The following is a 17,628-nucleotide window of genomic DNA, read 5'->3' as shown; positions in this document are numbered from 1 at the left end:
TCAATAATATAATATAGAAGTTGCTACATTACGGTCTTCCACTATATTTACATTGTACCACACTGTATTGAATTCGTGTATACTTAATTTTAGAAATAGGGGGACTAACGAGGGACGTAAATAGCTTTACCTAGTCATCACTAGGGGTATTTTGTTAGGTGTGAACATTTGGTCGTTATTTGTAAACCGGACTTTATTTTCTCCCGGTTATTTCAGATGAGTACCGTTTTACTGCATAAAAATAGTTGTATGTACCAAGTGGATATACTTAATGTGTTTGTATTGATGGCGCGAAATACAAACGTGATTAATTACTATTTATACCAATACTTACACCTATATTATCTATCTATCCCTACAATTTAATTTTATACTTGGATACATCATCTAGAGTTTATGATTTTAAAACATTATGTTTTTAATCCCCACCCCAATATTTAAATGCTATTTTTACATACAAATTCTGTGTTGGTAAAACTTATGCACAATTGTTGGTACAATTTATGCAGTAACTGTAACTTTTACAGCTCTGATCTGTTCACTTAAACTGCGCATCATATTTCTGGACCAATAGAATTCAAATTCCTGTGCAATATCCGTTGAATTCACAATCATAAGTCAGTCAGTCTGCACGAAACAATCTGCTCATATCCTCTCGTATCAAAGGGATTCATTCGTTAATTCGTCGACCCTAATGCGCGGGATCAACTCTGTAATTTGTTAGGGGGAGCTTCTATTGGCTGTGTCACTAGGGCTGGCTCTTGTGTTTTTGAACACAAGAGGTACAAATATGTCTTAAAGTGGGGTATGGGGAAGGAATCGAGATCACCAGATGGACTGTCAACAAAGAACCCAAAGTAGGTCTCTAGCCTGTATTTTGAGACTGTGTTTTGTCCGGTTCCGTCCTCCTCTTTTACACCAAGTCGAATTAATAAAACTTTTGATTAATAAAATTTGTCACTTGCGTAAACCTCTAATACAAATTTGTTCTTTATGAATGAGGTGTGTAGCCTGTACTAACTACTGTGTGTAACTGAACGTACCAAAGCAGATGTATTGACCACATATCCCTTTACACGAGAATATCGTAAAACAGCAATAAAATCAGAATACAAAGTAAACATTGGCGGGTTAACGTCACCCACATTATGTTGCACAACGCAGGAAGAACTAGTGATTGACAATGTCAGAGATCTCTCTCAATTAGTTTTTCCGGTTTCTTTCGTCAAATCAAATCATTTATTCAGAAATTAGACCTTCCCAAGCACTTTTTCGCGTCGATTTTTATATTAAATAGTTATTTCTCACAAGCTTCAAACTATACTAGTCGTCAAAGAGTTCACTTGCATACTTTTCTCCTCCACTTCGCACCGTCTTTGGCATCCGTAATTTTTAGGCCGTTGGGACACATAATCCTTAAAGGGCCAGGAATCCAGCAAGCTTAGTGCTTGCTGGATTCCTGCAAGCTTAGTGCTTGCTGGATCCCAAACATTTGATCTATTCACAATCTAATCCAATCAATTGGTGACAGCATTACAAGACTTGGCCATACCGTAAAAAACAAGGTTTGGAAACGATAAAAATGTCACTATATATCCTATCGCGTGAGCGAATCTTATCGCTCATGAAATCTAATGAGTGCAACAAGCAAACAATGGTCGGACGACCCATATTGCGTTGCACAACTCGGGAAGAACTGAACTGACGACTGACAGCCCTAGTGTTGAAGATAAATTTAGATGCCGTGAATGGAGGAGCCGTAGATGCGGCAGTTAGAAGCAAGAATAGGATATCAATAATATAGTATACATATTGTATTCTTGCTTATGGCTGCATACATTTCTTCTTTTAATACCCTTATGACATGAATTTTAACAGTTTTCATGTTTTTACAAAACAATGAAAGCATTTATCAGCTAAATTTTAGAGTGTCCTAGACTGCCCCTTAAATTTCCTGTGATATTTTTAATGCACTTTCATTATTAAAAACCCACCCATTGCACTAAAATCTTACTTGTAAAATTTTCTTCTGAAATTGTTATCTCTATTGGTTCCAAAGATTAATGCCGTATCCAAACGCATCGCTTCCTTGTCCCTCCGGACCAGCTGTGTCAAAATTCAGTCTATCCCTCGCATCGATGCTGCAAAGCGTGTTCTGTTGCCGTAAGGTGCGCCTCTCACTGTACCATACCATCATCATAGACCATGTGACGTCATAAATACACGAGTTACACGAATCTTCCATTTATCTCTCGCGTATATATGTAGTAATTTAAAAAAGTTTGAGATCATGTGACGTCATGTAATAGAGTGTAGTGTTTGTGATGTTCCTCTGGAGTTACGTTAGGAAGTACGTGATGGGACTGCCAGATTTGACGGTGAGTTTGTGGTCTATTGGCATTGGGTTTCCGAATTTTCGTTTAAAGGAAAATCTATATGTTAAGTTGTATAAATGAAATATTCAACTTAATTAATATATGTTGTCTTAGTTATAGCCATTTTATCCGTATGAATACAACAAAAATGTGTTTCTATATATTTTACTTTACATAAATTGATATACAAATACCTAACACAATATACGCAGTTAGATTATATTTGTCGCGTTTATAAATACACGTTGTTTACGTGCGTTCGTCAAAATAATAGGCCTGCAAATTTGTATCAACTATTTGCTGGATCATCATCACCATGGGGTGCCATCTTCGAATTGAAGTTTGGACGTCAGCATACGGAAACCCTCAAAATAAAAAAAATATTCTTTCGTCAAATCAAATCATTCAGAAATAGGCCTTCACAGGCACTTTTTCACGTCATATTCTAAATTAAATGATATTTACCAAAGCTACAAACTACTACCGGCGGCTTTACCCTTTTTTTCGATTTGCTAGATATACAAAGATTTATTCTAATTACTTTTTAAATTCTTATTAATTTTACGAAAAAGAATTACAGGTGCCTGTACACAGAAAGTATTAAATTACTTTTCTTTCTTTCTTGCTATTTCTTGCTATGGTCAATCTGGTAGTGGCGTCGTGGGCCGGGTCGTGAGGTTCCCTCTAATATGGTTGAGCTTCGCGATGACTGTCCCATGCGTCAACTCGTGAACGGGTGCTGCCAGAGGGAACTGGTCATCTCTTTTCTCATATATTTTCATGTAAGTTAATTGTGTTTCACATCGAATTATATATATATATATATTATAATCAGCACTCGGATCACAATCATAACCTGTTTTGATATACCTTTTGACTATGTACATTATGTACTTTTATATATTATTAGAAAAAAAAAACATTGTAAGAAACAATAATGGTAAGCCGATCTGGCATGATAGGGACCAACACTGTTCAAATGAGTTTCTTTCGGCATTTCTTCTCAGCAGTGGTCGTTCCGAAATGCCAGTAGTAGCTTGTGAGAAATAACTATAAATATAAAAATTGACGAGGAAAAGTGCCTGTGAAGTTCTAATTTCTGAATAAAAGATTTGAATTGGAATTTTGAATTTGAAAATTTGCTTTCTTACTAAAATGAGCCATTATGGTAATAAATTACATTGTGTGTATGATTTAATTAAGTCTAGGCCGGATTGTTGGCACACTAGATCTACCATCACATTTTATCAATTTTAATCAATAGCGAGAACTAAAAACATACAACTAACAAGCCCGCCACGCAGCTAAACGTGAAGTTTCACAACCATTGGTCCTATCTTCCCCGTAAGGGATAGAGGCGTTACTATATGCAATAAATTTCTACATATCCTTGACTACGCACTTTCTTTGTTATTCTTCATCCTACTGCATGTCATTATTGAAAACGTCAGCTGGTTCTTTGTTACGTTAAGCCAATGTTGGTAGCTGCATTCTGTCTGCCCGATGTCCCGTCCAAACGCAATAAAATCTTATTTTGGTGTTAGCGAGTCGTCTGCCAAAATCCGCGTCGGCGCACTGTATTTATGTACGTAAATCGCTGCATATGCTTGTGCCATGTCGGTTTCAATAATTCGTATAATGTGTTTTGATGATTTAGGTTATTTCAAGCAGTCAGGCAGTCTGACTGTGAGATCTTAAACATCGGTGTTCGAGTGGACATGTTGACTCGAGTGTCGAGTCAGCAAAGCAAATTCACAATCTAAAAGTTTGAACTCGGTCTTTAACTAAATGCATATCACTTAAAAATTTGTTCCGGTTCCTAGCCGTGTGGAGCGCCTCAAGCAGGTTTTCAGGTTTTCCAGCGTCGAACATGTTTAGTTAGACTTAACTGGGCTGCGTCCCCTTGACCGTTTCCTCTCCATCTTGACTTGACGGATCAGACAGACTGTCGCACATATAAGATTAGTTAGTGAAGTAAAGTTTCTGTATAAGTAAGGTAAATAAAGTATTGTTTATTTCTGATATCGTTACAATATTTGAAAGAAATTATAAAAATGACTCGGCCATTATAACTTTCAATCTACATTTATTGTGTATCACTTGTATCAGTTATTCGCAATCATATTCAATTGACATCGTTTTTGAATAAGCTTTGTATGCGAATTGTGTATTTAATATGACGTTTGAAGGTCGTGTTGATATACACAGGACAGTTCGTACGTATATTAATAGGAAGATAGTTAGTTTCTATATTAAAACGACACAAATTCTCCATTTTATTGTTGCGTCTCTTTCCTGTTTCCATGTAATGTTCTATGTAAGTAACTTGATTGATTTACTGATTGATTACTCATCTTGTTTGCTCTCCACTTACTGTGGCTATGGCTGAAAATCAACGCGTTGCTCCCCGAGGAGCAACATCATCGTTGACCCATGACCTTTTTGTATTGCTGCAGCACACATACACATTTCTTATGTGTGATTGTTGTTTACCCGTTTATTGTGTCAGTTATTTTTTTTGTATTAACATTGATGTATGTGTGTGTAATGTGGCTACAAATAAAGTTTTTATCTATCTATCTAAAATGCAGCAAAATTTGGTTGAGCCGAAAACGCAAATAAAAATCAAGAATGGATTGGCCTTACATCAAAGCCGAACAATTGGCTTCATAGTCTTTTATGTGTAACATTCATTGATGTAATATAATAGTACACCCGAGTGCCCCCAATATGATGTAATCACATACGGTGGTCATATACTTATTTATATAGTTCCCTATCATATGAGATATTAGTTTAATAAGTATGTGATCATTTAATTCTTTCATTTTAGTGTTGTTTCGTGGCTAATACAGATTTTTAAAATAATTGAATTATACGTTTTGCAAACAATATAATTTTATCTTTAGATACGAGTATTCGATTAAAGTGATTTATTTATTTATTTAATTTCTATCCGTGTTTGTATCACATGTATGTGATATAAATCAGGCCGGTGATATATTTAGCACAGTAACCCGGTAACAGTTACTGTTTGTCAGGCAGTCCGTTATATCGTTGGTACGCATCTAGATACCGAAATGTATCATTCTTAGCTTTTAAACTTTTCGGTGAGGACATCCTATCCATCCATCGTCATTGATTCAACACTGGTGCTGATTTCGAAAGAGAAGAAGACTATGTCAGCTAAATTAGTGTAGGATTTATCCATTACTAGCAAAAAACAAAACACATATATTATTTTCCGCTAATATTAAGAAAACTAGTAATATCAAAATGTAGGATATCATTTATTGTACATAATTATTTCCAATAAATTATTGATGACTATGGCCATAATTTCACCGTACAGTCGACCTCATATCAAAGTACCTTCTCTGAATCTTTAAGCCGCAGTAATAGCGGCGAATTTACAATGAATTTTGGTAGCTCGTTGTGTTGTTTACTATACATATACATACATTTTATGTTCACGTCCATAACACCTCCACCTTTGTCGGCAGGAGGTCCGCGCCGAGCGCGATGTCCTGCAAGCGCGCATGTCCGAGCAAGCGCTGAAGATATCGTCGCTGTCGGCCAGACTGCAGCAACAGAGGAACGACGCCGAAGCGCTTGCGCACCACGCCGCCAGCCAGCTGTGTGTGCAGCTGCACGATGCTAATGCTGAGGTGAGATAATCTCCTTTACCATGCATTCATGCTGCTCTAGGAGCAAAGGAAAAACATCGAACAATATTTTTATTTAGACAATAAAACAATTTACATTACATTACATAGTTAATTTATCCCATTCAGCCACGTGTTGTCTGTGTCTCGGAGACAAACTGCCGCCAGAATGGTCACTTGTTTCTTTATCTAATAGATTATGACATTATTATTAGAGTTTCGCAATTCTTTACTTCGTTACCCCGTAAGAGTTAAAGAGATTATACTGTGTGTATATATGTGCCCTCCGTTTGGAAGTCTGCAATACTTAGCTTTTAGGTTTGTACGTCGACAATATTTTTTTTTAAATTTAGAATGATGTCCATGAACAGATACAACGCATGAAAGAAGAGCTGGAATCCAAAGAGAAGCAACTAACAAGAGTGAAGCTGAACTTGGAAGAGAGGGACAAACTCAACGAGCAACATCACACTTTATATGGAAACTCATGTGAGGAATAAATCCATACAAATGTTGTAAATCTGAAAGCTTTGTCCTTCTTTCAATAATATCGCAATAGCTAGGTCTATCTAATGTGTACTAAATCATAATGCAGAGTACACCAAAGCCAGTCAACCTACTTGATTAACAGTTGGTTGTTGAACAGTTGGTATCGTTAAATTTTTATGTCATTGATTCAACACTGGTGCTGATTTCGAAAGAGAAGAAGACTATGTCAGCTAAATTAGTGTAGGATTTATCCATTACTAGCAAAAAACAAAACACATATATTATTTTCCGCTAATATTAAGAAAACTAGTAATATCAAATGTAGGATATCATTTATTGTACATAATTATTTTCAATAAATGATTGATGACTATGGCCATAATTTCACCATACAGTCGACCTCATGTCAAAGTACCTTCTCTGAATCTTTACGCCGCAGTAATAGCGGCGAATTTACAATGAATTTTGGTAGCTCGTTATGTTCACCACACCAAACACCAAAGCCAGTCAACCTACTTGATTAACAGTTGGTTGTTGAACAGTTGGTATCGTTTAAATTTTTAAATACTGTGGTATCGACTATAATAAACACTTCTATAATTTCGCTATCGTCTGTCTTTGTGAGGGTGACCAAATATTTATTTTCTTCCCGTCTGGCTGTATTTGCAGTCGTTAAAACCCGTCACTCCATACTGGGCCCGCGTGGTGGGTCATGGGTTATTCCTTATCAGTCCACAAAGAAGGCCAGGAAACTGCTAGGGCGCTACACATTAGTTTTTAAAAATTTTATGCTGATGATCATGAAGACTTATATAATGAACTCTTGTTTTCTCAGGCAACCCGAAAGACAAAGTGATAATCCTAGAACGCGAGCTATCCTCAGCTCAAAGCCGCATCGCTCAACTAGAATCGTTGGCGCGTAGTCTCGAAACTGATAAAGAAGAGTTGCAAGCTCAAGTCAGAGACCAGAGAAGAGAGTTAGCAGAGAAGGAGGAACAGTTACAGGAGTTATTAGGTAAGTTGAAGAAACAATGGCAGTTGATTCCACTGAAGTTTCAGTTGGCTATTTTTCAATTAGTCACAACAGATGTTTCTTTTCTAATAATAATAATGAAATGTTTATTCCAGGCAACAAATTTCCCTAATTGATATAATATAATTTTAATATATAAATATTATATTCATAACATAGAATGAGCTAGAATTGCAGTGATATTCTTTATCGTCATCATCTCGGTCTTCGTCAACGTCGACTGGTGAATTGAAAGTGACATTTAATAGTCAAGTTTAATTTACCTTTATGCATTTTGATTGATACCCAGTTAAATAGCAAACTGTCTAAGTGATAGTAGTAATGTTTTATATGCGGCTATAGAGAACTCTTTTTAAAACACCATTGAATGTACACGTCCAATCGATACTCAGATCTAAACTATTGTTCACAACTCACGACTTTGTCTATCCCGCAAAGGATGAAAGACGTGGTATCTGTATTAAAGCAATTTGAACCCACATCATCCTGTTGTAAACTGCTAGGCCACGTAGATAGTGAGGTTATTGGGATATCACTGCTTAAATAATGCGCTACGAACTCCTACGCAAACCGCGTACGTTATAAAAATATTGTAATTTGATTTTCGGTTGCGACGAACTGAAAATGAAACTGCAATATTTTTATAACATATCAATAACTTTGATCATATTCGCGTATTGTGTATAAAATTAAATGTAGTTTTCAGTTTAAATAAAATCAAACTTAAGATTTTACACCATACTGTGCCATAAATTTATGACATGACAGAATCAAGAAATGCTCCTAATTTGACAATTATAATCAAACTCTGGAGGTTATCCAACTCGTTTTAATTTGGGTTAACACGGTGATGGATCTGTTTGTCTAGACTCAGCTAGTTAGGTTACAGTCATGACTCATTGTTACTATTGTCCGCAGCTCTAAAATTAGACGATGACCACCAGAGAGATGAAAAGAGTGAAATTATCGAAGGGAAAACTTCGGCCCGAACGCTTAGCGATATCGTTTCGATATCGGAATTCGATGAACAGGATTTACAGATGAGACGGGCGGAATTAAAGGCTCAAAATATGAGCATTACTGGCGCGCCTTTCGTGACTGACGTCAAAGAGAAGAGTCAATTGAATAGGACGTTACCCCCGGAATTGACACGAGCGAATATGAGCTCTTTGAACGTCGAAGCAGACCATTATGACGTACAACACACGCCGCGAGCTGATTCACTCCCGGCGAATCTCACTTCAACACAGAACAAAGACATAATCAAACAATACAAACGAAATGTCAATGAGACTACCATGTTCGGGACTATAGATAAATTTGGAGACAGCATGAAGCATTCAACTGCACAAAAAATACCTGATAATTGCTCCATGTATCCCAATAGAGATGTTAGTGAAAGTAAAGATATAAGCGTTCAACCGAAGAAGATTGACTTCTCAATTGAAGCATCTAATGATAACAGAACGCATGAAGAAGAAGAATTCACTTCGCTACGAGAATTAGGAATAATACTTGATATAAAACAAGAGAATTTCCCTGATATTTTAACCCAATTAAAACATGAGATTAAAAAATCTAGATCTGAGTTAGAAAATTGTAAATCTGAACTAAAGAATGCCGAAGAGCAATTGTGTGAATTCCCCGCGCTCAAAGAAGAGGTTGAGGAACTTAAAGGCTTATTAGAAAACACAATGGCTACCATGGAAAATGATAAAAAATTCTATGAAAACCAGTTGGACAATTTCTCGTCTAACAAAAAATTACTGGAACAGAGAGTAGCCGAACTTTCACAAGAAGTTAACGACAAATCCAAAGATTTACATTTACTGAAAGAGGATATTCTGAGGCGAGAAAATATGATATTAGAATTAGCTAAAGAAAAACGTAACTTGACTAACAAACTAACTGAACTAGAAGTTAAAATCGACGAAGTCAAAAGCAGAAATTCTTCATTGGAAAAGAGTGAATCTGAAAACCACCAATTGAGAGAGAAAGTAAACGAACTTAACAAATTAGAGCAATTAGTTTCTGAGAAAAATCAACAGATAGATAGTTTAAACCAGCACTTAGATAGATTTGATAACTTGCAAAGGTGTCTCAACGATAAAACTGAAGAGTTTGAGAATTTGAAAGAGGCATTTGAAGAAAAATCTAACGAATTATTCCAACTGCAAGATACAGTCGACGCTTTGACTCGTGATTTGAACGAAGCTAAAGAAGAAAACAATAATTTGATAACAAACAATAATGAATTAAAACTTAAGCTAACAAAACTAGAAAAAGAACAAGAGAATGCGTCGATAAAGTTGCATAATAGTGAAAGTGAATTGGAACGTTTGAACTCTTTGAACAAGGAATTGACTACGAAAATTGATGAGTTGAAGTTACTGACAGACAAACTGAAAGACAAGGAGACAGAGATAGAAATATTAAACGAAGACATAAATTCTTTCCATGAAGAAGTGGCAACTTTAAAAGAGCAATTAAAGATGGTTTCTCGCAGTCCGTCGCCTAGGAATAAGCAGGACAGTGAAGGGCGGAAGGAAAAAGATGCAAGTAGCGATAAGAAGCAGTTGGTGAAGATAAGAAAGCAGATCACTCTACTGCAACATGAACTGGACTTCAACAAGAAAGAGCTTAATGATAAAGTATGTTTTTGTTATTTATTACCAAATTAATTACTATATAGTAAATAGATGTCACAAGTTTCTCGATTGATTTTGATTGAAATTAAAAAAAAAATGCGTCTTTATTTTTTGGTTGTTGGTTTAATACATAAAATACAATTTCTATTTACTTATGGAATGAGATTTTAAAACAAAATTTTAAATTGATTTTATTTTACCATATAAATGTATTTATTTCTTGGCTATTACAAAATCATTGCAAGAATATTAGATACATTTATATCTTTTTACATTTCAACAGGCATTCGAGCTAGCAAAAGCAAAGTTAGACGTGACCGAATTGAAGAACAATCTAGGATTAGCCAACAAGCAAGTGGTGGAGAAGGAAACGAACAACAACGAGCTGAAACAGAGAAACGAGACCTTACGGCAGGAGGTCGAGAAACTTACTGCTGAGAAACAACAGGTCAATGACCAACTTAGACTGCTTTCAGCCAGGTAAGGTTCCAATTTACTTTAAAAATGAAAGTTTCTGACATCTCTCGTCGCACTTTTGTTATGAGAGATTTCCATACAAATTTTTGGCCTAATCAGGCTTATCCTATACAAAGTGGAGATCGGGCCGAGCACGCGATGAGTGACAAAAGATGTCATCGCTTTGCTTCGGTTCTTCCCAAAAGTCAACGATTTGACACATTCAGTTGTCAAAATCAAATGACAGCGTTGTACTACCTGACTGTTGTATCTGACGTTCCACTAGCGATCTGGTGAGAAAATATCCAAAAATGTATTGGTACACTGCACTCGCCCTTATTAAGAAAAGAAAAAACGAGAGAACACAAAATTTTATCCTTATACATATTATAAAACAAAGTCCTCTACTGCGTCTGGGTGTTCACGATAAACTCAACTACTGCACGGATTTTCATCAATAGATAGTGTGGTTCCTGAGGAAGGTTTAGGGGTTTCATTTATTATGTTTTTACCCGAGCTAAGCCGGGGCGGACGGGTTTTCTAGTTTTATTTATTTTAATGCTATTGGTTGACATGAACTATGTATTTCAGAATGCGAGAAGAGACGAATGTTTCAGAGTTGAGAGCCAAACTTCAGGAGAAAGTAGAACGATGTCAGGAGTTGGAAGCTGAGCTGCAGGATATGAAGGATCTGATTGAGAGGTCAGTGGTATTTAAATACTTATAGCTATATAAACATGCACCTTAGAATTTAACAAAATCAGTCAAACAGTTTACGAAATATAAATAAATAAATAAATATATTAGGACAAATCACACAGATTGAGCTAGCCCCAAAGTAAGTTCGAGACTTGTGTTATGGGATACTAACTCAACGATACTATATTTTATAACAAATACATGTATAGATGGATATCCAAGACCCGGGCCAATCAGAAAAAGATCATTTTTCATCACGAACCGACCGGGGATCGACCCCGGTACCTCTCGGTTAACTGGCAAGAACTTTACCACTGCGCCACCGAGGTCGTCAAATATTTAATTCCTATATAAACTGACAAAAGTTTCTAATATTGAATTAAACTTCAACTTTTTACATTAGGGACTATGATTATGCCACTATTAATTTAGACATTTAATTTCCGTATGTAATGCTGGCTTGTGATGCTAATAGATGATGCCACGCGTAATTAAATGTCGCTACGGTTGCATTTTCGATAAAACGAAGGGTTTTCTGTGTGAAACTGTTTTTAAATAACTGTCAATCAAAAACTGACCGAGAGCAAGACGGACTCGCTCGGGTTCCGTAGCAACAAAAAACTTGTTTTGCGTGCGTCATATGCGTGCTCATACACGTTTGGTAACTTAACAGAATCCAATATAGTGCCCAAAATCCCTATATAATTTCTTGTTTATGACACATAGAAAAGTTTCTGATTGGAGTTGATACCGTGCAGGATGGGCGCCCGCGACGGGCGCTCGCCCACGGCGGAGCTGGAGCGCGCGCTGCGCGACCAGCTGCACTACAGCCACGCGCTCGACGAGGACATCATGGACCAGGTCTGTGCTCCGTGCCGAATCATATTTACACAAGTTTTGTTACCAAAACACACTTCCAAAATGCCAGTAGTTTGTAGCTTTTTATTTTTTTTCTTATACTTCTAAGCAGGCAAAAAAGCGTGCGGCCTGCCTGATGATGATAAGTGGTCACCAAATCCTATAAATGTCTGCAACACCATAATTACTAATTTGTGAAAAAGTTCCTGTGCAGGTCTAATTTCAGAAATAAATGATATGATTTTGAAGATAGCAGGTATTACGTTTTCGTAATAATATTTAACTTGATTAATTATTCCTTTTAGATTCTGTCTGCGAGCAGCGACGAGCGTGAAGATATACCAAGATTGGCTTTGAATACATCGAAGTAAGTTCTATCAATAATTGATAATTTTTTGATTATAATTTTATAATGCTTTTATTTTAGATTTTCAACATGGCTAACACCAATACTGTTTATCGAAATGTCTCTAGTTTGTTTCTTTTTGAGAGAAATATAAGTAGTATTATAGTAATCTTATGGCAATAAAGAATATTTGTATAGTATTGTATAAATTAGACATGAAAAAGTGTCTGTAAAAACCTCATTTCTGAATTTGACTATGACAAAGTTTGTTGCGCTGTTTCTTCATATACGCTTGTAGTTTAGATTCAATTTTTGACGTCAATAAATGATTAAATTATATATGAATTGGAAACTGGCATAACTGTAGGTCGTCGAGTTCTATTCACTCGTCGTCGTCTGAGCGGCTCGGGCGCATGCGCGCCGAGAACGAGAAGCTGCAGCTGCAGGTCAACAACCTCGAGGCGCGGCTACTGGACAAGGACGCGCTCATCACCGAGCTCAACAGGTTAGAACTTAGACGAAGTTAGTAATTTGACTTTTGGAAAATAAATAAAATTGACACTGTATCTAGTAAGTCTTCTGTATCTAACTGCATCTCAATCTCACTACATTGTGCCTATATCTTCATCTCTTTCATCCACGCGTGTAATCGGGAGGTTGCATTCCGACAGTAACGCCGCGAAGCGAAAGAAATAAACCTTAAAATTTTGAAGAATCAACCCTTAGGAATTCTGTTGTTGCCTAACAGCTATCAAAGCTATGTAACCTTTACTCAACTCGTACGACATCGCCGACATCGCTCAACACAAACTCCAAAATGTTGTTTGCAAACTTTCAATGAAATTATGGATATAAGGTTGTTTCCGTAACCCATGCAAAAAACCCATTTTGGTAGCTAGGTAGCTAAATGCTGGTAGCTAGGTAGCTAAATGCTGGTAGCTAGGTAGCTAAATGCTGGTAGCTAGGTAGTTAAATGCTGGTAGCTAGGTAGCTAAATGCTGGTAGCTAGGTAGCTAAATGCTGGTAGCTAGGTAGCTAAATGCTGGTATCTAGGTAGTTAAATGCTGGTAGCTAGGTAGTTAAATGCTGGTAGTTAGGTAGCTAAATGCTGGTAGCTAGGTAGCTAAATGCTGGTAGCTAGGTAGCTAAATGCTGGTAGCTAGGTAGCTAAATGCTGGTAGCTAGGTAGCTAAGTGCTGGTAGCTAGGTAGCTAAATGCTGGTAGCTAGGTAGCTAAGTGCTGGTAGCTAGGTAGCTAAATGCTGGTAGCTAGGTAGCTAAGTGCTGGTAGCTAGGTAGCTAAATGCTGGTAGCTAGGTAGCTAAGTGCTGGTAGCTAGGTAGCTAAATGCTGGTAGCTAGGTAGCTAAATGCTGGTAGCTAGGTAGCTAAGTGCTGGTAGCTAGGTAGCTAAATGCTGGTAGCTAGGTAGCTAAGTGCTGGTAGCTTGGTAGCTAAATGCTGGTAGCTAGGTAGCTAAGTGCTGGTAGCTAGGTAGCTAAATGCTGGTAGCTAGGTAGCTAAGTGCTGGTAGCTAGGTAGCTAAATGCTGGTAGCTAGGTAGCTAAATGCTGGTAGCTAGGTAGCTAAATGCTGGTAGCTAGGTAGCTAAGTGCTGGTAGCTAGGTAGCTAAATGCTGGTAGCTAGGTAGCTAAGTGCTGGTAGCTAGGTAGCTAAATGCTGGTAGCTAGGTAGCTAAATGCTGGTAGCTAGGTAGCTAAATGCTGGTAGCTAGGTAGCTAAATGCTGGTAGCTAGGTAGCTAAATGCTGGTAGCTAGGTAGCTAAATCCTGGTAGCTAGGTAGCTAAATGCTGGTAGCTAGGTAGCTAAATGCTGGTAGCTAGGTAGCTAAATGCTGGTAGCTAGGTAGCTAGGTAGCCTTTGTAAACACTTTCAACGAAAACGTTAGTCGTTCTCAAAAACGCGAGTATAAACCTACATATAAAAAAATTGTTCGTTTAAAAAAGTAACATCGTGTATTGGTTAGGATCCGCGACAAGCTGGTAGCGGACAGCCAGACGAGCAAGCTGCGATACGAAGCGGAGCGCGACAACTCCGCGCGGCTGCAGCTGTTGCTGGACACGCACAAGGACACCGCTGATAGCTTGCAGGTATGACCAACATAAACATAATACACATATCCTTTCCTCACGTTGCTTGCAAACATTAAGTATTGCTGGAATGGAGAGGCTTTAGGCTTATCCTTACGCTAAAACAAATGTGAATCGCATAAGTCTTTAATCTTGCATGTGTTATTAAAACTTGGTGGACTCGGATTCCTAGTTAGACTATGTCGACAGCGCAAGTGAATAACCTCAGTACCTCAGTTTTGTGCCTTAAAAAGGAACTAGGCACATCAAACACACATTTTACATTTTGTTAAAAAATCCATTGTTTAGAAACGTCTCGCCAAGTTGCTTTAAGGATTTATTTGATACCACTGTTGGCAAAGTATTCCGTCTCTTTTGCATAATATTTTTTTATAGTTAAGATTAAATACGGTACTCGATTATTTATTTTTCAGCACCAAGACTCAAACATGATCCAGATTCTAAAGAAGCGTCTAGAAAGTTCGATGCAGTCGGAGCTGGAGTTGCAACAGAAGGAGCAGCAGCTGCGAGGCCGCGTCGCGCAGCTGGAGCGGCAGCTGCTGGCCGACACCGACCTCTCCGCGCGGCAGCTGCTGCAGGACCAGGTTAGTCGCTCGCGATAGACGGTAGATGGCGCCGGAAAGACAATATCCAGTCAGAAGTAAACGTAATGATTAATGTTTAGGTAGACATGAACTCTCGACTGGAGGGCGAGCTGACAGTAGCGAAGTCGAAGCTGGAGCTGGAGCGCGCGCGCGGCGCGGAGCAGCGCAGCGCGCTCGAGCGCCGGGCGCTGCGCGCGCGCCGCGACCGCGACCTCGCGCACGCGCGCTGCGCCGCCTTGCAAGCCGACCTCGCCGACACCAAGAGGTTACCGCGCTACTTTCGGCTTCTAAACTACCCACTACATACTCGCAAACTGATAATCACTTTACTACTACTCAGATAAAGTAGAATAAGAGTATCATTTATTGCCAATATATAAAACACCGCAAAACAAAAACAGACAAACAAGGAACACACATAGATCAAAACGAGAAAATCAACTACATCTCTTTTCTGAATCTCCTGTAATGCCCCTATTATTATGATTATTCCTGAACAGCGATGATCATTTACGTCCTCGTCGACACACGTACTATTCCATTTAAAAAAATTTGCATTTTCAGACAAAAACACGATACGAGCTTGGAGCTCCTCCGAACGAAGGAACTGCTCAGCACAAAGACGAGCAACATTGAGGAGCTGGAGCGGAAGCTGACGAAGTTGACTGCCGGGGACAATAAACGGGGACACATCGCTGATGCGCTGGTAACTTTACTATATATTAAAAGCTCGCCCCGACTTCGCTCGGGTAAAACCATAATAAAAAGTAGTCTATGTCACAAGATTTCGCCTATCTCTGTACCAAATTTCATGAAAATCGGCCCTATAGTTTTCGAGTTTATTCATTACAAATAGAAAAACAAAAATACAAATCTTTGCTCTTTATAATATTAGTATGGATAACTTCTGGCTATTATATTTTCGTGTGACACTATCTACTTGCTTGAATTTATCAATTTCATACTTTTGTGTTATCCGTGGAGACCTTAACTGGCTCTCTAATACCTAAAACACTTCAACATTTTTGTTACTTAGCTTCGTAAATATTAATATATCAAACATTGTTTTGAAAATATATTTAATTCAAATTCAAACATTTATTCAGAAATTAGACCTTCACAGGCATTTTTTCACATGCAATTTTTATACTAAATAGTTATTTCTCACAAGCTACACACTATTGGCAATTCGGAACGACCACTGCTGAGAAGAAATGCCGAATTTACACTGAGAGCCATTAATATTCTGTAAGCTGTGGACGTTTTACAGAATATTAATGCCTCTCAGCTATCATAAGCTAATTAGTTATTTATGATTAGCTAATTAGTTCGACAGATAAGGATACGGAGTGGTTCTATTCTGGGGCGGGAACCGCATATCAAATAAATTCCCACAGATTTTGAGTTGAGTTACTGACTATTTAACACTGATTGAATTAGCCCCAATATAAGTCCGAGACTTACTCAACGATACTATGTAACATACATAAATCTATATATAGTTGATATACATAGGTAGTTATTTTGTAACTGGGTATATATATAGATGTACCAAGACCCAGGTCAATCGGAAAACGATCATGACCGGAGTTCGAACCTTGGACCTCCGGCGTGATGGCCATTAGGCTACAGAGGTAGTCACATAAATAAATAAAAAAAATAGATTCCTTCCAATTTTATCGACGTAACTATTCTGACAGACGGAGATCGAAGCCCACAAAAGCGAGTTGACCCGAGAAATAGCCAGCCTCAAAAAGTGCCTTTTGGAGAACAACGGGCCGGAGGTGCAGACGCTGCGCTCTGAGAAGCTGCAGCTGACGGAGCAGCTGCAGCTGCTGGCGTCCCAGCTGCCGCAGCCTGATGAGAAGGAGCATGCGGTATGTACTTTTGGTTGATGCAACTTATGTACAAAATAAAGACTGATTTTTTACAATTTAATTTTATTTCAATTTTTTTATATGCTAACTGATATTTTAGGCCGGCTTTCATGTTTACGGGTTCAATATCGAGATGTGACAACTCTGGCATAGTGGCCACTACGCCCGTCCACTATCGGGAGGTTCTGGGTTCGATTCGTACTTGTACCTGTGATCACAAATATTTGTCTGCGGTTCTTAGTGTGTTGTGCCCGTTTCTGTGTTTGTGTCCATCGGACCCGCGATACAAGCTTAGTGCTTAGTAAGCCGTTAAGTACGAGTATGGTCCATTTATTTATTTGTTTAATTTAACCATATGTAGTATTTGTCGATGTTAAAGAAAATGAATTTTCACTAATTCTCGTGCCAAGGCTGGGTTCATTGATTAAAAAAAAAAGAGATCGTAGATGGTATCAAAACGGCCAATTTATCAAAATGTCTACAGCA

The 17,628-nt window shown here is 37.9% G+C and overlaps 1 protein-coding gene across 7 annotated transcripts in view; it reads left to right on the top strand.

The window, feature by feature from the left end:
* Positions 1–17,628, top strand: part of LOC128675329 (interaptin-like) — a 70,030-nt gene that overhangs the window by 42,590 nt on the left and 9,812 nt on the right. For all 7 annotated transcript variants that reach the window (XM_053754658.1, XM_053754659.1, XM_053754656.1 and 4 more), the window contains 14 exons: positions 5,879–6,043; positions 6,412–6,529; positions 7,365–7,544; positions 8,481–10,213; positions 10,494–10,690; positions 11,258–11,368; positions 12,124–12,226; positions 12,529–12,590; positions 12,937–13,074; positions 14,558–14,681; positions 15,095–15,265; positions 15,346–15,530; positions 15,830–15,971; positions 16,966–17,142. In XM_053754658.1, the coding sequence (XP_053610633.1) occupies positions 5,879–6,043; positions 6,412–6,529; positions 7,365–7,544; positions 8,481–10,213; positions 10,494–10,690; positions 11,258–11,368; positions 12,124–12,226; positions 12,529–12,590; positions 12,937–13,074; positions 14,558–14,681; positions 15,095–15,265; positions 15,346–15,530; positions 15,830–15,971; positions 16,966–17,142 (3,606 nt within the window). The remainder of the gene's footprint in view (positions 1–5,878; positions 6,044–6,411; positions 6,530–7,364; positions 7,545–8,480; positions 10,214–10,493; positions 10,691–11,257; positions 11,369–12,123; positions 12,227–12,528; positions 12,591–12,936; positions 13,075–14,557; positions 14,682–15,094; positions 15,266–15,345; positions 15,531–15,829; positions 15,972–16,965; positions 17,143–17,628) is intronic.

The sequence above is a fragment of the Plodia interpunctella genome, chromosome 14 (genome assembly GCF_027563975.2).
Source record: "Plodia interpunctella isolate USDA-ARS_2022_Savannah chromosome 14, ilPloInte3.2, whole genome shotgun sequence".
Taxonomy (NCBI): domain Eukaryota; kingdom Metazoa; phylum Arthropoda; class Insecta; order Lepidoptera; family Pyralidae; genus Plodia; species Plodia interpunctella.
This window is presented reverse-complemented; position numbering and strand designations above follow the sequence as displayed.